Source organism: Eleutherodactylus coqui, chromosome 5, assembly GCF_035609145.1.
Source record: "Eleutherodactylus coqui strain aEleCoq1 chromosome 5, aEleCoq1.hap1, whole genome shotgun sequence".
NCBI classification, from domain to species: Eukaryota; Metazoa; Chordata; class Amphibia; order Anura; family Eleutherodactylidae; genus Eleutherodactylus; species Eleutherodactylus coqui.
The window spans coordinates 112,905,502-112,925,884 of NC_089841.1; the positions used below are offsets into that span (position 1 = coordinate 112,905,502).

A 20,383-nucleotide genomic window follows, 5' to 3' on the forward strand; every position below is an offset into this window, starting at 1 on the left:
AATTGGCCTTTTTATCTTCGTCCCTGTGTCCACAGTGCAGGTTTGAAATCCTGACTCATTCCCTTCAGGTTTCTATGGTAGCAAACCTTGACGGCATTGCTTTTTGTTTTAATTTGTGTTGTGGTCTCTACGATATTGATTGTGTTTAGTCTTTCTCACTAATGTGGAAAGCCAGATAATAGTATGGCATGTGGCGATTATCCTTTTAAAAGTAAGCAATATGTATGCATGGCAGACATCTGTGCGTGGGCTGCTCTGCAGGCTGTCTTCACATCTCTGGCTGCCAAGTCAATGTTTCCAAATACATCTTTCCGTCTCATATTAATCATTCACTACATTCCTCTCTCTTCTTTTTTTGTGTGTGTATTTTGAGCTCGTATTGCATGGTGCTTCTGTTGCAGACCAAAAAGAAATCAATAGCTCTATGGCAGTGTTGTTAATACATCAAGTTAATGCTGCAGTATCTTAATGAATAGTAGTCATTATTATTGACTTTACAGTTTGTTGTGTTAAACACTTTACTTTACAAAGATGTTTATGATTAATGCTATAACCATCATCTTTCCCTTGTTTCTGTATTTTTTGGAAGAGTTTTCAGAATTTTTTCTGTTATCTATCTAAATGTGTGCTGTATGGTTTTGCTTCCTGTTATAGCACCATGAAGGGACCAAATTGGGACTATACAGCATATTTGTCCTTTTTACAGTGTTGATGGATGGCTGGTATTTGGACTACCCTCTTGGAAACCTGAATGTATTTGCGTAACTTTTGTGTAGTGTTTACCTGTTGCAGTATTTTGAACATGAAATACTGCACCCCGCCTCACGTTGGGCTCCGTACGGGCTGCTTTTGAGGCCTCCGGGGCACATCTATCATGGAAATGCCAGAGAGAATAGGAGAAGGCAGACAGACCCGGTTGTGCTCAATGGGATCCGTCCAACATCGTTCAGTTCTGTATTAGGATGGTTCTGTCTACTGCAAGGTTAACGTTTTTCTGTACCTATATGATGGGACGGATCTGTGCAAACACAGATATGAACATAGCCTTAAGGAAGTTTTGAATTCTCCGTCAGTTTGGAAACGTACAACTTCTGTCCCCAAAACGTATTTTATTGTGTAAATGGAGAGTTGGATCATGTCTCAGTTATACTCCATATCTACTTTCTAATGGATGGATAATGAGTAACATGTCAAGTCTCAATTTCCTTGTGCATTTTGCATAATGTTGTGCTTTTAAATGGGTTTTCCAACTAATAGAAATTAAGGCATGTCCCCAGGACATCGTATATGATCGTTGAGGGCATGTCTGACTGGGGTCCCTAGGGCCCACCAGTGAGATTCATGCAAATATCACTTCATTTGCAAGTATTCTGTTGGCCTCCTTTTCTATGCACATGAACACGCAGAGGTGGCTAGGCTTGTGTGTTGCCCGGTCTCCACTGAAGTATGTATAGTGGGAATTGGTGGACTCCTGTTCGCCTGATAAGTGTGGATTCCAGAGTTGGCATTTTTGGCATATCCCGTATAAGGTGATGTATAACATAATGGCCATAACATGGTTGCAAAATGTGCCAGCAGGCAGATTTATTGCAACATGGCACACATTTTTTAAATTGATTTTTAATAGAGATGAGCGAACGTACTCGTTACGAGTACTTACGCACCCGAGTACCGCCATTTTCGAGTACTGCAGTACTCGCGCGTAAAGATTCGGGGGGCGCCGTGGCGGCACGGGGGGTAGCAGTGGGGAGTGGGGGGGAGAGGGAGAGAGAGAGGGCTCCCCCCTGTTCCCCGCTGCTCCCCCCCCGCACCGCCGCGCCTCTCCCCGCCCCCGGCGCCCCCCGAATCTTTACGCCCGAGTACTGAAGTACTCGAAAATGGCGGTACTCGGGTGCGTAAGTACTCGTTACGAGTACGTTCGCTCATCTCTAATTTTTAATGGCTGCATGTTTTTGCATGTGAACCCCCAAACCAAGTTGTGCTTATAAGCCAGGTTCTGAGGAATCCGGGGATGTAGTTTTTATACTCTAATGACTATCTGTCACTCATGGAATTTGGGGTCAGTGAACTCCTATGGGAGGGTGTGTGCACAGCTGCAGAAATGAGTCCACTGGTTCCAACTTCCATAGGTAACAGCACAGGAACAGGGAACCAGGTGAGTGTAAAAACTGCATAACTTAGTTTATGATGCTCACCGGTGGTGACATGTTCCCTTTAACAATTAATTTGAACCCTGTGCCGATTTGCTGTAAAACCGAATGTCAACTTTGTTATCATGTGACATTACTCTTAAGAAGGTTCCTTTTACAATTCACTTTGTGGGGAAAACTGCTGGTCTGCAGCAGTCAAGGCATGCTGGGAGTTCTAGTTCCCTATAGAAGAGGAAGGGATGACAGGAATTTGAAAATTAATTTGTTAAATGACCTAATAGGAGGGGGCACACAGATTATTTTCTTTTTGCCAGTAGTAGCCTAGCTTTTGTGTTGGGCGTTTTCGGTCCTGGGAGCCTTCCTGGTAGTCTGCTGCCTGGCTCTTGCCTTGAACTTAGAGCCATTTCAGCTCCATGAGCTGAGTTAATATACTCGTGCAGTGCCAGACCACTGGCATCGACAAGACGGTTAAGATGATTGTTGGTGGAGGGAGGCTCTGAAGCATTACCGAGAAGGCAGGATACTGTCTGGCCTGTGTATGTGCCTTATGTTGTCACAGCCAGCCCATTCGCAGATTGATACTGCCCAGTTTATGATGTAAACGTATTGGCTGGTTGAGATGCTGTACACCTGTATATACTGTAAATCAGCAAGTGTACTGCACTGTTGCTCTGCTTATGCGGATATGGTGTACCAAGGGTCCAGTACTGGCTCGGGGCTCACTGATTGGTTCACCTGTTCCCCCGTGAGCCTGTCCAGCCCTGATTGAAGGCCAAACCCAGTGAAGAGAAAAGTCACAGCAGATTTTGCAGTTTTCCCTGCAAAGCTGCACTTCCAACCCAGCAGTGTGCTGGCCTAGGCCCCTTTAATTCTTCGCATCAGTGGGGGTGGCAGCTGTTGGACCCCAATCATTATGGTATATTCCAGCGATATGCCATAACTTATAATGTTTCAAAGGAATTTCTTCACCATAATATTGTCTAAAATGTATTTGGTAATTTCTTTTACCTTCATATTATTTGTGCAGCAGAATATCCCCGTTTGCTGTTCAGTGTATATTGTGAGTATTTTTCCTTCTCCCACAGATTCTACTTTTCAAGCCTAACTCCACTTAAAAAATGAAAATTCAAAGGTTACTTTGGTTTCCTCCAATATAGTATGTTCCCAGGAAACTAAAATCTGGGCATCAGTCTGCCTAACAGCAATCTGTAAAGCTGATTTCAAAAAATAATTCCCCCTTGCTTAGTATTTTAATAGCTTCAGCGCCTCACACGCAGGGAGTCTGATATGGCTGTCGGTGGGAAGATGTGGGCTAAAGGAGTTTCTAACAGGCAATGGGCATTTTGGTTTTTTTGTAATGTTAAACTCCTGCTTACAAAAGAAATGTCATTACCCTGAGCCACCGCTGCTGGGCACATTATCCCCGGATTGACCATCGATAAATCACAAACTGTATACAAATGATCACAGCATTGCAGGGTCCTTGGAATTAAATTTAGCTTTTTATTGAAGCAGGTACATCCACCTATAATGCAGCAAGTAATAGTTTCGTTTGTAAGCAAAAAAGGCAGTATTATCTGCCGAGATGTTGCATTCTCTGTGGATGTGCCTACTATAATAAACAGCAAGATTTAATTCAAACGACCTTGCAATACTGTGATCATTTATATGCAATGTAAGCTTCTGTATATAGAATACAGTTGACCAGTTAAATTTTACCTGAGACTTAAAAAAAAACTTTCAAAACAGCCAGATCTTCATTGGCCGCTGCTGTTTGCACCCAGTTCGAGCTCTATCAATTCAGTTTCCCATGTAGATGTTCCTATTTTTCTGTTACTCTGCTATTTTGAAACTATTTACAGGTGGGGTGGAGGTGTATGGAATAATCCAGCCAATCTGCCAGTACTCTACTGGCTGGGATTCCTTTTCCACACTTCCCATGCTGCCTTGTATAGTCCTGCTCCAATCAGCTGCAAGCTAGCATCGTAATGCCCACCCCTCTGTTGATTTAGTAACTAGCAGTGTCCCCATGTCCCTGTTACTAGAAAAGCCTAACATGCACTGGATTGTAAAGATGCTGAAAGAAAGACTTCCTAATCGCAGGCTCTTTAACCCTTTCCAATCCATTGTCTGACGTCTAAAGACATTATGATTTAAGGCTGTACAGCACCAATGCTGAAAGACATCCGCCGGGGTTCTCTTACTGTATATTGCCAGCCTCTCTGCTGTTGGAGCCTATCCAACGTGTTACCTCATGCAGTACTAGCTTTAGCCAGCTTATAGCGCCGTTGTATAACGGCAGAAAAAGAGTAAGCCCCCTAGGAAAACCAGGATACAAATTGGATTGGAAAGGGTTATACTTGATTTTCAGTGGTAAAACAAAACCCTTTATTGAAAGTATATTACAAGATTAATGATACACAGATAGGCTGTTAGATGAGCAAATGTTTTGTGAAAAAATTGATGTCCGTTTAATTATTATAGGTATCCACGATGAAGGGTTTACTTTAATCTCTTGATACTTTGCATACTTCTTTTTTTCTTCTAATCAAAATCAAGACAAAAATCCCTAAAGATGTGGGAAGTTATTCTGATCTTCTTCCTGAATTAAGCCTCATTCAGACTATACTCTGGAATGCAGCCATGCCTCCATAATAATGAATGAGACTTGAAATTATTCTATTCGAATTATGTGGCGTATAGTTGTGAGGTTTTTTAAGGTCTGAGGGTCTTCAGCTGCAGCATGTCCTGCACTTGGCATTTATGGGGTCTGTTTTGCCTATACTTGTAAATGTGAGAATATATACAGTTAAAAACACACTGCAAGCTACAGCAATGCCACAAACTCTCTTCATGCCCAAGTCTAGGGTTTTTAATAATGTTTCCTGTCATTCATTTATTCGTTCATTCATTCAAAGTGATCCTCCAGTTTTTGAACAACATTCTTTCCCAAGACTGGAAGACCTCCAGTTGTTCTTCTGTGCCATCTCTCTGATCTGGTTTTGGGTCCTGTTTTCAGCCTATTTTTCAAGATGGCCAACAGTCTTAAAGGGGTGGTCTCGCGAAACCAAGTGGGGTTATACACTTCCGTATGGCCATATTAATGCACTTTGTAATATACATCGTGCATTAAATATGAGCCATACAGAAGTTATTCCACTTACCTGCTCCATTGCTAGCGTCCTCGTCTCCATGGTTCCGTCTAAATTCGCTGTCAGCTTGCTTTTTTAGACGCGCTTGCGCAGTCCGGTCTTCTCCTTTCAGCACGAGCCGCTTCAGTGTGCTCCCCGCTACAGCTCTTCTGCGCATGCGCAGATGAGCTGTCACTGCTCGGGAGCGCGCTGAAGCGGCCATTCTGTACCTTCCTCTGTTAGAGGAAGGTGCAGAGCCGCCCAGCTGTCCGGAGAAGCCGCCCAGCTGTCCTGCCGTCCAGGTAAGTGATGGGCCGGGGGGGGCTGCCGCTGCGCCAGGGGGGGCTGTCGTCGCTGCGATGGGGGGGCTGTCGCTGCGATGGGGGGGCTGTCGCTAGGCCGGGGGGGGCTGTCGCTGCGATGGGGGGGCTGTCGCTAGGCCGGGGGGGGGCTGCCGCTGCGATGGGGGGGCTGTCGCTAGGCCGGGGGAACTAGCGCTGGGCCAGGGGGGTAAGTGATGGGTCGGGGGTGATGTTCACTGACAGGTGAAGGCCCCAGAGCCCAGCGCTGGGCTCCGGGGCCTTCACCTGGGCTCCGGAACCTAGCGCTGGGCTCCGGAACCTAGCGCTGGGCTCCGGGGCCTTCACCTGGGCTGAGGGTCTAGCGCTGGGGAGCCGGGAGCGTAGCGCTGGGGAGCCGGGGGCTAGCGCCGGTTACCTGCTGCCTGGCGGTGGGTGACTGGTCGGCGGCTGCGGGGCGTCTGGTCGGCGGCTGCGCGGCGTCTGGTCGGCGGCTGCAGGGCGTCCGGTTGCCATGGAGACACAGCTGGCAGCGTCTCGGGAGCGCGCACGTCGGGCTGCAGCGAGCGACGGGGAAAGAGCCGGCGGCCATCTTGGGGAAACTTTTATAAGTTGCTGAAACGCTGGAACGGTAAGTACAAACCAGCTAGGAAAGTCATTTACAGGGGTAATTAGTAATGTATGTTTAATTAGGGGGACTGGGCAAAAAAAAAAAATCACTGCTTCCTCGAGACATCTCCTTTAAGACTGTTTAAACCCAAACTCCATCTCAGTGCATTGATAGTGTTAGACTAACAATTCACTATACCTGCTCTCTGATTGGCCAGAAGTGGTGATGTGTTCATCGCTGGCCAATCAGAGCCGTGCACAGTGTGCATTAGACAATTAGAAAAATGTGGTGGCCATCTTAGATGGCTAAAAACGGGGGCCCAAATCTGGTGGATTGGAGGAGTGTCAGAGAACTACATCTTTTGAGTGATAATTGTTGTGTGTAAATGTGTGCTCATGGTGCACTTGCCGTTCACTTTTCGTCCATCACTGAGTTCAGCGCAGCTTAAAATCCGTTGTCCCTGATAAGAGGGACCGCACGCTGAGTTCTCCGTGGGCAGCGCTGATAACATTCTGTCAGCTGCTGTCTTACTGAAGAACAATAGTGATGTATTTAGAGAACAGACCACCCACTGTTCTCTAAATACATGCAAATGAAGCTAGTAAGCTACTAATGGGCTGATTAGCCCATTAGTAGCTAATGCAAAATGATCGCTCAAAACTGTCAGTTTCTAACGAATTTTGAGCGGTCATCTGTGTGTGTGAATGGGGCTTAAAGCTGGTTGCCTATGGTGGACCCCTGTTGTTCCTGCCATAACCGCAGTTGATGTATTTTAGCTTTCATAGTGATGTGGCTCGCTGCCGCCGCTAAGTGTGTGTTGGGTGTTCTAGTTCTATTTAGGACACTGGATTGTTCAAGCACTTTACTTCCTTCTGCTGCTATGGAAATGGCTGCTTTTAGTGTAATTATCTCTAGTACATTACACAATATGATTTATGAACTGTCATACATTTTTCTCCATGTTTTCCTGGATCGAATGCCAACAAGCTGGATAATTATAAGAAGCAAAAAGAGCAGTCTCATTTCCTCCAGATTCACCAGTGACTAATACAACATTTTAGAAATTATTCGTTAAGTATAAAAATATTTGTTCCAGCACCAGATTATTATTCCTAACTGCTGGACAAAGGCTTGGTGGGGATTCATTACTGGCACATGTTAAAAGTCTACAGTTTATTTTTCAGTTCTATTTTCCACGCAGTAAATTTCTTGAGTCACGGGGCGGTTTCCTTGGCAACACTGACCGCGTGTTTTATGTATTCTGTGTACACTGTATCTGATGGAAGCTGGAACATGAGGTCCGAACACCAATGTGGCTGCTGTTTTGCCTTTGTAGTACGTTAATGAATCATAGGGCTACATCCTAGAAAGAATGGGTTAATAGTTTGTCTCTGGAGGCATAGAAGAGCCTAAGTTGGCATTCATGTTTTTTAGTCGCCACGCTCAATACAGTACTAACAATGAAAAGTTAGGTAATGACTAGTAGATACTTGGGTCTGATTTCAGCTGAGAAGTGGATACAGTTGTAGCAAGTCTAGGCAGTGCTGTGAACTTCAGACTGATACATTATAGCAAACTACCTGGAAGATTCATGCAGCATTTAGCTCACAGAGCATTGCCTAGACCAGTGATGGAGAACCTTTTAGGGACCGAGTGCCCAAACTGCAACCCAAAACCCACTTATTTACTGCAAAGTGCCAACACGTCAGGCGGCGGGGCTTATCACAACGTATGATCTTACCCCCGTCGTTCTAAAAAGGACAGGCCCGCTTCAAAATAAACAGCGTGCAGATTTTAACTGCTTTCTGGATCCGGAAATACTGCAGAATGTCTTCAGCGGAAATTTTTGTGGAAAATTCTGCAGCGTTTCCGCATCCAAAAAGTAGTCAAAATCTGCACGCTGTCTATTTTGAAACAGCCCTGCCTATTTCCACCACATGTAAACATACCCCAGCGATAATAGCAACACCCCACAGTGGTAATAGTGACCCCCCCCCTCCCGTCAGCAGCCCCCCAGCAGTAATAATAGTGACACCCCCCCAGAGCGGACCCCCAGCAGTAATATCAGTGACACCCCTCAGAGCGACCCCCAATAGTAATATTAGTGACACCCCCCCTGTGTGGCCCCCCCCAGTAGTAATAGTGACACCCCCCCTAGAGCGGCCCCCCAGCAGTAATATTAGTGACACCCCCCCCCCCCCCAGAGTGGCCCCCCAGCAGTGATATTAGTAACACCCCCAGAGCGGCCCCCCAGCAGTAATATTAGTGACACCCCCCAGAGCGGCCCCCCAGCAGTAATATTAGTGACACCCCCCAGAGCGGCCCCCCAGCAGTAATATTAGTGACACCCCCCCCAGAGCGGCGCTTCAGCAGTAATAATAGTGACACCCCCCAGCAGGAATAATAGTCACCCCGTCCCCCAGCAGCAATAATGCCTCCACCCTCCCAGCAGTCCCCCAGCAGTAATAATGCCCCCCCAGCAGTAATATGCCCCCCCCTTCCCAAGCGGTCCCCCCAGCAGTAATAAGGCCCCCCCACCCGAGACCCACATACGTATTACTCCTCCTCGTGGAAGCGCCGCTCCTCTTCTGTCTGATCCCTGGTGCACACTGACGTCAGTGTTCTGCCGCATGCCTCCTCCCCCTGCTCTAGCGGAACCAAGTAGGAGACGTCGGGGGATGGGGGAGGAGTGAATGCCTGCAGGGGAGCCGCGGCCCCTGCAGGCATTCACTAATGTGGTGAGCGGCCGATGGTGACGTGTGCCAGCAGGGAGGGCTCTGTGTGCCGCCTCTGGCACATGTGCCATAGGTTCGCCACCACTGACCTAGACAGAGTACAATTTTATCAACTTCTCAGTAGAGATGAAACCTAGGTTTGCTGTCTCTGAATGTAGTGTAGTGTGCTCATTTACTAACAGCAAAAAAGTATCTTGAAATTGGCTGATTGAAACACAAAATGTAGTTAAAGGGGTTGTCCCGCGGCCGCAAGTGGGTCTATACACTTCTGTATGGCCATATTAATGCACTTTGTAATGTACATTGTGCATTAATTATGAGCCATACAGAAGTTATAAGAAGTTTTTCACTTACCTGCTCCGTTGCTAGCGTCCTCGTCTCCATGGTTGGCGTCTAATTTTCGCCGTCTAATGGCCAAATTAGACGCGCTTGCGCAGTCCGGGTCTTCTTCCTTTCTCAATGGGGCTCCGTGTAGCTCCGTGTAGCTCCGCCCCGTCACGTGCCGATTCCAGCCAATCAGGAGGCTGGAATCGGCAATGGACCGCACAGAAGCCCTGCGGTCCACCGAGGGAGAAGATGCAGGCGGCCATCTTCAGCAGGTAAGTAAGAAGTCACCGGAGCGCGGGGATTCAGGTAAGCGCTGTGCGGTGTTCTTTTTTAACCCCTGCATCGGGGTTGTCTCGCGCCGAACGGGGGGGGGTTGAAAAAAAACAAAAACGTTTCGGCGCGGGACAACCCCTTTAAGTTGTAGATGTCATTTACACTGAATGGCCTTGTTTAGACCCCATCTAATAGGACATTGAATCTCCTTCGGCCTTCAAAACTGCAACAGTTTATTATGACATAGATTCCGTAACATGTTGAAATCATTCTGCAAAAATATTGGCCCATGTGGACAGGAAGCTTCTTGCAGTTGCTGTAAATTACATGGAGGTACTGACCTAGACTAAACAGCTGATGTGAAGGGTTCATAGATTCATACTACTTGTGCCATATTTTGGATTCCAATGGAGCAGGAGGGAAGACTGCAGCCTTGTAAAACAAGTTATAACATTATATTAGAAAAGTACATGTTATTGCCTTATGAAGCATATAACTCACTTTGAAGGACTGGAATACCCCTTTAATCATTGGGCAAAGCATATCTGAAGCTGTCACCTTTTAAAGTGCTCATGTCACTGTAAGTCTGTTGTAAACTACAGAAATCCTGCAAAGGGCCCTACAGGTGTTTTACTATTGATCCCTTGATGATCAGCTGATCCTAGTACATCAGCTGAGCTGTGCATCCGCATCGCTGGTCAGAGCTGGAAGTGTAGAAAAGGCTTCCTGAGGATAGGTCATCAACAATAGATGGACAGAAAATCCCTTACCTGGTTACCATATGGTTTTTGAAATAACAGGCGCACAGATGTTAAAATAACAAAACCAGCGGTACTTAACTGTCCTTAGCCCTGGCAATCTAGCTCTGCAGCCCCGTCATCTTCCTGCTTTTTGTTTCGGAACAGCTACCACCTGACTGCTGCAGCCAATCAGAGGCCACTGAAGTCAGCTGCCATTCTTCTGGCATGATGGCTCACAACATCAGAGCAGATAAGCCAGGAGAATGGCACTTGGGTGTGCAGCGGTCAAATGGTAGCCTTTCCAAAACAAGACCAGGAGGACTGTAACGCTGGATCGCTGGGGCTGAGGGCGGGTAAATACCGTTGGATTAGCTATTTTAATACCTATAAGTTTAAAAAAAAAAATTTAAGAATTTATGAAATTTAAATCTATTGAGCAAAATCAGCATTAATAAACTAAGGGTTTTTTAAGTGGGTGATAATACTTGACCTGCGATTTGTTCATTTATAATCTACACATTCTGAATTCCTAAATATCCTATCTGTTTGTTCTTGGAGTGTGGGAGGAAGCTGGAGGAAACTTGTACAGACCTGTGGAGAACATACAAACTCCATGCTGTTGGTCGGATTTAAACCCAGGACCCCGTCACTGCAAGGCGACAGTGCTAAACACTGAGGAGAAGAGTCTTAGTATGACAGTAAAAACAAAATACGGCAAACTATTTTTATGGACCGACCTTTCTGCAAATGGGGAATGTCAGGGCAGATAGTAAATTGGCTTTTCACACTATTTAGGTAATTGTTGGAAGTCTAAAATTCTCTAGAATGTCAATGCGTGTTGTAAAGTAAGATTTCATTACACTGGGAAGGACCCAAACTTTTTTTTTTCTACTTCCACCGAAATGTAGACTTGGCACCATGTATTTGAGCATGACGTGTTCTCCTGACATTTGCCAATCCCAACTTCTCCCAGATTACAAGATGTTGAAATCTGAATCATTGCTCTAAAGTGAAATGTACTATAGCCCACCTCAGCTGCTGCTTGGCATGGCGTCTGGTGATCTTGGGCTCGTGTGCCGCTACCTGGCCTTGGATACCTGCTCATTCTATTCCCTAATAAACATTTCTGGAGTTAATGTAACTTCCAGTGAGTTTGAAACACACAAATCAGTGTTGCAGCCGAAGATTAATTATTTTTCTGCGCTCCAGCACTTAGCAGTCCTATTCGGCGCGCTTGTATAGACTCTGCTGAGATGTCATTTCTCCTAGACATTTCCACCTCCTAATTATGGCACTTGCAGTTGATCAGGGCAGTGCTGTTGGAAATGTGGCATCCTATGAAAGTGCTTTTATATGGTGATCCACTGTTAAGGGGGACAAGCTATTATTCTGTGTAGGACAATTACTTGGCATGGTAAAGCAATTGGCAGGGACTGAAGATAATTACAGTGTGAACTAATTTATCAGACACAAATATAACAGTGATAACTGGCTCACGCGGCACTCACAGGGCAATGAATAGTACAGCAGTCATGTTCTAACACCCTCTTCCAACTCACTTGGCAGTCTGCTCGTGCCATCCTGATTTATCGCTTAAAGTCTTGAAAGTTTCTAATGACCACTCAGTCACTTAAATTAGCAGTCAATTCTAATCATCATGACTCCACATTTATCAATTTCAGGCCAACATGTGCCCTGGGTGCCATATAAATATATATTATAAGGTTTTTCTATTCCTTCAAATGTTTAATACATACATTACTTTCTATGCATGTCCATTTAAAAAGCAAGGGACAAAACTCATTAGTACTGGTTATGGTTCTATACCTCCAGAAATGTCACAATTCTTATCTGTGGGTTGTAGCCTGTATTACAACTGAGCCCTAAAGGCCCCATAAACATAAGAAAAGAGTCGGCCAAACCGGGACCTGCCAAATAACTTGTGTATCGGAGTCTCCCAGTTCTCCCCTGCTAATGATGCTGAGGGAAAGAAGTATTGGACACTTTTTAAATTTTACATGCCTGCTCCTCTAGTTCTTACAGGAGATAAGCAATAGACAGAGGTGTCTACCAGTGACTTAAAGGGGTATTTTAAAATTGACTTTTATTACTAATGGATAGGATAGGTGATAAAAGTGTGCTCAGTGGGAGTATAATTGCTGAAACCCCCACTAATCCCAAAAAACTGGGGTCCTGTGTCCCCCTATCCCCCTGACTGCAGGCTCACTGCACCCTCCGGAGTGACTGGGAAACTGAATGGAACAGCAGCCAAGCATGCATGATGATACTCGATTCATTTGAACGGGGCTGACGGAAATAGCGGAGTACAAGCGCTCAGCTGTCTCCAGCAGTCTCATGGAAGGTGAATGCAACGGCAGTCGCACCCTGCATGCTCAACAACTGCAGTACTCAATCTCCTCCTCATTGCATGAGGGGGGCAATAAGGAAGAGAGGAAGACACAGGACCCCCATTCTTGGAATCAATGGGGATCTCAGCAGTATGACCCCCACAACTGTTTTTTTTTTTTCCCTTATCCATAAAAAAGGGGATACGTCTATTTTGGAAATACCCCTTAAAAGCTCTTTCACGTGGGCCAACGATTGGGCATGAGCATTCTAACAAACGTTCGTTTGCCCGATCATTAACCCAACTGGATATGTCTTTAATCAGCCAATGAGTGATTTGGATTTTTTTTATGCTGTCATAAAAATGCTCAATTGTCAGCAGCACATCTCCCTGTGTGAACAGTTGGATATGCGGCCAACTAATCTATCTGTATGGGGCTGAACAATCGTATTAACGACGATTTGTCTCCATACTACTGATTCTTTACCAGATGTGAATGGCAGGAACAAGTGCCCATTGACATTCTAAGGTCCCTCACTCTCCTTTCTCCATTGAAAGCACATGTACATTCAACCAAGCCAAGCTTGGGCGTGTATGGTGTTCAGCTGGAATCAACTAAATATGCATGGATAGCTTAAAGGGGTATTTCAGAGATTGGAGAAAATCTTCATAATTTCCCTAAACGTTTATCTAATTTTTTAAACTGAACTTAAGCAGCTTTTTTGCCAGCCTGTGCCACCGCTGTTCTCCAGCCAGCTTCAGATTTCCACGGTATTTAAAATGTCCACAAGGGACTACATTTCCTGCTCCATTACCACTTACTGACTGGTACGCACAACTGTACAGAATCTTGAAGGCACTGGGCATGCCCGACCAGTAAAACAGCAGAGCCTTCTGGTCATAACCACTGGATACCAATGGAGAACCAAGCAGGCAGACACCACTAGTAAAGCAATATCTCTGCAGCTGTGTAAAGGAAGTTCTAACATTATATTGCAAATGTACATGATATTGCCTTATGAAGAATAGAACTCTCACTTTGACTTGACGGAATAGTCCTTTAAGTGAAGTAGTCGGTAGTATTTCGGGTTTTCAATAACCATCAACATAAAGGATTCTTCTCTGAACTTCAGTAATGTCCTCTAGTGTGAGAAGTCTCTGTATTTTATTAGAGTATTTCAGATGTATCCTTGCCCTCAACAGGGAAACGTTACATTGTCCATAGGACAGCCTTCTGGAGATTCGGCATGGTGAGGTTCTTTCGCGTAGGATGGGATATTCTGCAGAATATTCAGCACCAAAATGTGCACTGCTAACGTGCGGCTTTTGATGCGGAATTGAAAAGGGCAGAACTTTGACAGCAATTCTGCATTAAAATTTGCAGTTAATGGTGCAGATTTCGATGCAGAATTCTGGGATGGCGTATTATTCCATCCCATGTGAAATGGCCCTTACACAGGTTCCCATTCCTCTCCAATGCTCCCTTTCTCCCATCACTCCTTGTTCTACACAAAGATACCACAGTAGCATGTCAGTATAAAAAAAGGCGTGATTAAACAAGCATTCGAATGACAGAGTGGATTCAGAAAAAATCATTCAGTCTGCCACCCAGTAATCCGGAAAGTCTGGTGATCTGGAACTTGTTATCCCCACACAGAACTATAATATATGATTTTTCATAGAACAAGCAAACGCAAAGGAAGTCAATTAGGACACTCCTGATTGAAAAACAAATTGATAAAAACTGATTTTGTGTTAACATCTTATTTTGGGCCGTTTCCTGTGGATTCTCTATCCTTACAAGTGAGTTTGCTATGACCGTCTCATAATCCAGCATGTCAGAAAACCCACCATTTATCAGATTCCATTGTTGCCTGCTTAAAGGAATGCTTCTGTATATAAATGCGTAACAGTCTCTTCTTACTGGAGCAATTAGGATATGTGTTGTGGAGAGATGTGTTAGTAGATAGGAGCAGTACATTAGATTATATGATGGATATTACCAACCTCCAGGTCCGCATTTGCTGATGGATTTAGGAATTGCGAATGTAAGCTGCCATGTTGGATCGGCAAGTATCCTGGATTATTGGTAGCGGCATGAGCGCAACTCTTCTATATTTGCAAGCTTTATTTGCAGAGCGAGCATGGTACATTACTGAGTGGTGATACAAAAGGTAATGCCATTCTTCTTTTGCCTTTAGGTTATCACTTGGAAGAAGACGTCGACTGGCCTGGAATAAACTTGAAGATAGGGCAGGTCTCAGGGATCGCTTTGGATCCCAACAACAATTTGGTGATTTTTCACAGGGGTGACCATGTGTGGGATTCAAAGTAAGTAACGTGTCTTTTAGGAATATGGCTTCTTCTAACTTGTAGTCAGAGAGCAAAACACATACTGTGAAGATAGTGACTAGGAGCTACATGCACATAGATGCATTAAGGATATCTCATTCAGGACTTGGACGGGAATTCCACATCTAAATCACCATCAAAGCTGCAGACATTCCTCATCACATCCAATGCAAGTCCATGGGGTATTTCATACTTCATTCATAGGCAGTAGGAAACAAAAACACAATAATGACAAAATCTGCAGCAAGCTCCTTTTTTTCCAGAATCCAAATGAAAACCCTACAGCTTAGCCCCATTAAGTTACAATGGGTCTAATCTCATGTGGCTCTGCTTGCATACCCAAGGCAGAAGTTTGTGTGTCGGCCTCTGATTTCTGAAAAATATTGAAACCTACCATAGGCAAATCCAACATGTGTGAACATAAGTGTACGTGCATAAATGGCTTAGGAAGCATGTACAGTATGTCAGACAATAGCTTAATCCATTAGGCCTTTTTCACAAAGTTGAGTGCAATTGCAATCCATGAAAAATGATTTTTTTCATGTTATATTCATGCATTTGTGCTTTCGTTACACACAGGTGTTATCGGAATGCAATCCATTTTTCACATGCATGGAAAAAAAATAGGTGGCCCAATTGATGTCATTTAAAAAACTCCTATTTGAAGTCAAGGGTGCGTGAAAAATAGAACCAATTGAAATCTATGCAGTCTATGCGATTACAAATCAGACAGTACTTGCACGGAAAAACCACCCATGTGAATCAGCCCTTACTATATCTGTATATTACCTCTCTGAAATATATGTATGTATCCATCAATATGTAAGATGAAATCTGCTCATAGAGGTCTGTGAATCACCATAGATATAACCTCAGGGCTTGCAGCAACAATTCCTTCAATACCTATTCAAGATCATACATATATCAGGACTTGTTACATCAACATTGCCTGGATATTGTTTAATGGTGTAATACGAGAAATCCTATGTGACATTATAGCAATCTATATAAAGATGGAAATCTATATTATGAAGTCCAGATGTATGTGAAAAGTAGAGCATTCTAGGGCCACTTAAAAAGGTTGTCGGAGATTAGAGAAAATGCTTGTCATTTTTCCAGAAACCTTGATCCTCTTGCCCATAGTATGTGCCTGTTCAGGCTTAGACCCAATGACCTGAGAGGGACTGCGCTGCAGTACCAAAGATAACCCATGTACAAGGGGGAAAACTGCACTGGAACCTCTTCACCCGATATATCTATGTCATTTAGATTTAACTGTAGCTGTCAAGTTAATTTATCTGTTCTATAGCTGCTTTCATGATGTGTCTAATGAGTGACGTACTAACACTAGATTACCCTCTTTATAAGATGTGACAGGTTTTATAACTTTGACTTTTGCGCCCTCTGGTGTATAAATGTAGAATTGCAGCAGTGGCCTTTCATATTACGGTACAAGAAAGTGTGTGTTTTGTTCCTGTTGGGAGAGGGGAAACTTGTTACTTTTTCATATTATTAATATAAAACTACTGAATATCACTTTGCAGTCTGGATGCCTTTCTTGAAAGATACAGTATCACAGGCTATATGCACTAGATCACTGGAGATGGGTAGTTGATCCAGGGATCTATTCTCATGGCTTCAGGCTAGGGGAGGGATTTTACTTCCAACTGCAAATATGGCATTTAGGATTTTTTGTTTACCTTTCTCTGGATCAACACTGTAGTATAATTGGCTGCGCTTTGATAGACCTCTGTCTTTTTTCTGTTTTACGGTGTTCTCTTTTTGCTACAATTATTTTGAATTGCAGGATTTTTTTTTACTGTTTTTAATATTGGAAATGTTTGTGTTTAACACATTATTCTTTTGTTTACAGCTCATTTGACAGGAAATTTGTTTATCAACAAAGAGGAATTGGACCAATTGAAGAAAGCACCATACTTGTGGTTCATCCAAACAGTTCTGCCATTCTGCGGTCCACTGGCAGGAACCTGTACGTTGGTTATCTGGATTTGTGTAAATTGGTTACTTATTATTGTTTGTCAACTGCTGGTTGTGATTATTTATTATTTTGTCCAATACGTAAACCGTGACTATCAGTCTGTTGGAGAATAGATCTGCTGGGTAAAGGAACCCTTACATGACACAATTAGCGTTCTAACCACTTGATCTAATGAGTGCCATATGGCTGGTCGTTAAAATATCATAACCTACCCAAGCCTGGACAAATTTTTAGTCAGGTCCGTCAGCCAACAATCGACGTTAAGCGTGGTTAAAGGATCTAGGGCTCTTGTGCGACCTGTGGCAAGTGCCGATGAATAGTAGAGCCAATAATTTGGTTAAAAAAGTATATGCTTATGGTTTAAAATTAAGCATATACTCTCTTAATTAACATCATCGGCTCTGCTCTTCATCTGAATCGGCACTTGCCAATAAGTCGCCCCAGATCCCTAGCTCTGTTACCTACCTTCAACAACAATATCCAACACTAATCTGACCATTGGTTAACCAGCATAATAGGCCAGTAAGCCATTTTATGTATCAGTCTTTTCACGTCCTTTATTATACCGCTCATTAGCGTATCACCCCTGCCATCTGTGCCCCTTCTAGGGTGCTTTTCCCAGATTTCTTTTTCTTCTCACCTTGCATTAGCCAACAGTGAGACAACGTACAAAATCCACACAACCAGATTGAGTTCATCAAGCATATTGCAAGTGGGATAATGTACAAGTCCCCCATATAGATGGCCTTTCACCAGGTGCAGCACTTCAAGAATGTCCTGATTCTCAATAGAGCTGCGTCTACATGGTATGAATTGCACTCAACTGGCAAAACCCGGGCAAGGTGCAGAATAGATGGCGATTTCCACCCACACACTCCAAAAAAAGCAGCCAGACATTTCAGATTTTCAGATAGACCACATGTGCTTTTTTTTTTTTTCAGTCTGCTACATGAAAGGCTTCCCTTCTGAAGGAAGGTTTCATTTATTTCATTGGATGTCATGTTATGCTTAATTCCATCAATTTAATCAGCTTATTCCTGGGGCTAGAGTGCGTTGAACGAGTCCAAACCCTTGAAATAATCTTGGGCACATAGTACAAGTCTAAGAGCACAATTGTTTCTCTTCCATGTCCCCTTTTTTCCTCATTGTGCAGCATTTTCTGTACCTGCCCACCTCTACATTTTGAAGTCATGATTGATTGACATTTTCGGCTAAGGAACCCCCTCCCGGCCGATGGATTTTGAAAACTTTGAGATTCCACTTGTTGTTATCACAGTACAGATTGCCACTGCAGAGTCACAGGGAGATACATAATGGAAAGGAGTAGGCAGATGACTAGTACTGCTAGACATTCCATTACTTAGTGTACATGCAGACTGATATCTATATCACCACCTGCGTTCTCTTCCTTATTTAGTTATTCTATTCTAGTTCTTCCTTAGCAAGTCTGTACATATGGTTTTTGGTTCTTAACCCTTTCCAATCCAATTTGTATCCTGGTTTTCCTAGGCAGCTAAGTCTTTTTCTGCCATTATACAATGGCGCTATATGCTGGTTAAAGCCAGTACTGCATGAGGTGACACGTTGGATAGGCTCCGACAGCAGAGAGGCTGGCAATATACAGTAAGAGAACCCTGACTGAAGTCTTCCAACATTGGAGCTGTACAGCCTTAAATCATAATGTCTTCAGGGGTCAGACAATGGATTGGAAAGGGTTAACACTGATCTTCCCTTAACCACTTGCCACCAAAGTCATTTTTGGCCTATGTGATCAAGCCTATTTTTTCAAATCTGGCATGTTTCTCTTTCTGTGGTAATAACTTTGGAATGCCTATAATACTTCACGTGATTCTGATTTTATTTTTGTTTGTGGCAGGTTTTGCTTTATATGCTTGGTATGAGAAACAAAAATCAAAAACTTGGAGAAAATTTTTAAAAATTAGCATTGACGTTTTCTGCTTCTCCCTAAATGGTTAAACCAGCTGCTCAGTGGTGTAGAAAAATTTACATTTGCAAACGATTAGGTTTACAAGTACCATTTTTTAATATTCAATAGATTATGAGTAGTTATACTCAGTATATCCTTACATATTCATGATGATTTGTAAAAAGTTCTTTGTTCTTCAGCTTTATTAACACATTTTAACCTGTTTCAGATTTTATTTGCCTCATGGGTTAACTGTTGATAGAGATGGCAACTTTTGGGTCACTGATGTTGCTCTACACCAGGTACAGTAGAACGGTGGAAACCTGATATGCATATATAGAGTACTTGCAGAATTGCCTAACTTTGCATCAGTCTATTTCGTATTATCTGTTTGTGTGTAGGTAAAAACTTTGTTTTCTGCTGATATAAAGCCAACATACTAAACAAAGTACAGACTGTTCATGGCAGGTACAGAAAAATGGCTGGGTTGTTATGCACAGAAATTTGATGTCTCGCCAGTGGCGTTCCAAAGAAACTTAAAGTGAGGTTGTGTAGTAACCGGACAATCCATTTAATTAAATAGGACCCCCCGTATTGGCCTTTCTGCAGCCATTGGGATCCAGCACTGCCGCCCCGCTGTGGTCTTGCTGATTGCTGTGACAGATTGTCACAGGAAATCAGGGGACCACTGCAGCCAGTGAGAGGAGAGGGTGCAGCATCACTGCCTGTTCTCCTGGCATCAGTGCTCCTATCCGGAATGCCATGGATGCTAGGAGTCCTGGAACGTGATGCTGCCATTGGGTGTCCTGACATCCTGTGCCATCTGTCATAACAATCACTGGGACCACAGCAAGGCTGCAGCTCTGGATTTTGACGGTCATGGAAGTCCTATTAAAGCGGGGTTGTCCAGTAAGCAGACAACCTCTTTAATATTTGCATTCATATTCAAATTTTTACTTAGTTGGGAATACCACTTTAAGTATAGGTGAACAAGATGTAGAAAAATAGAAGTGGAGAGGGGCTGCTACCGTTAAAAAAATTTCATACTTTATTAAATAAAAAGCATACAGCTCACAGGTCCGCTCTGAACGCGTTTCGGCTAAAATAGCCTTTGTCAGCCTTTGAACAAGATGTAAGCAGACAAATCTGTACTGGCAGCCTAGGTTTTAAGAATCTCCGCTAAAGAGCATGAGTCACTCTAAAACCAACATCTCAAATATGAAGTCCGTAATTTACTCAATTGTATGTCAGCAAGACGTTGGGGAGGGGGAGTTCATTCAAGGGTGCATGACTGCAGGTTCAGAATACACATGGTTTGTTTGTCACCTTTGAGAAACAGGTTATTTTAAAGAAAAAATGTACCATTTTGTGCGGTGGAGTTTGTGTGACTCCTTCACCTAACTCTTCTGCTGGATCTGAAATAGATCTGTCAGAGCACTTGCTACATTGCCTTTCCCTACTCTCTCTTCTTTGTGTTAAGGCCCATTTACATC

General features: G+C 43.7%; 1 protein-coding gene across 5 annotated transcripts in view; it reads left to right on the forward strand.

Annotated features, from left to right (window-relative positions):
* The window catches only part of PAM (peptidylglycine alpha-amidating monooxygenase), a 162,870-nt gene that overhangs the window by 126,113 nt on the left and 16,374 nt on the right, over positions 1 to 20,383 (forward strand). For all 5 annotated transcript variants that reach the window (XM_066603028.1, XM_066603030.1, XM_066603032.1 and 2 more), the window contains 3 exons: positions 14,814 to 14,943; positions 16,838 to 16,954; positions 19,120 to 19,192. In XM_066603028.1, the coding sequence (XP_066459125.1) occupies positions 14,814 to 14,943; positions 16,838 to 16,954; positions 19,120 to 19,192 (320 nt within the window). The remainder of the gene's footprint in view (positions 1 to 14,813; positions 14,944 to 16,837; positions 16,955 to 19,119; positions 19,193 to 20,383) is intronic.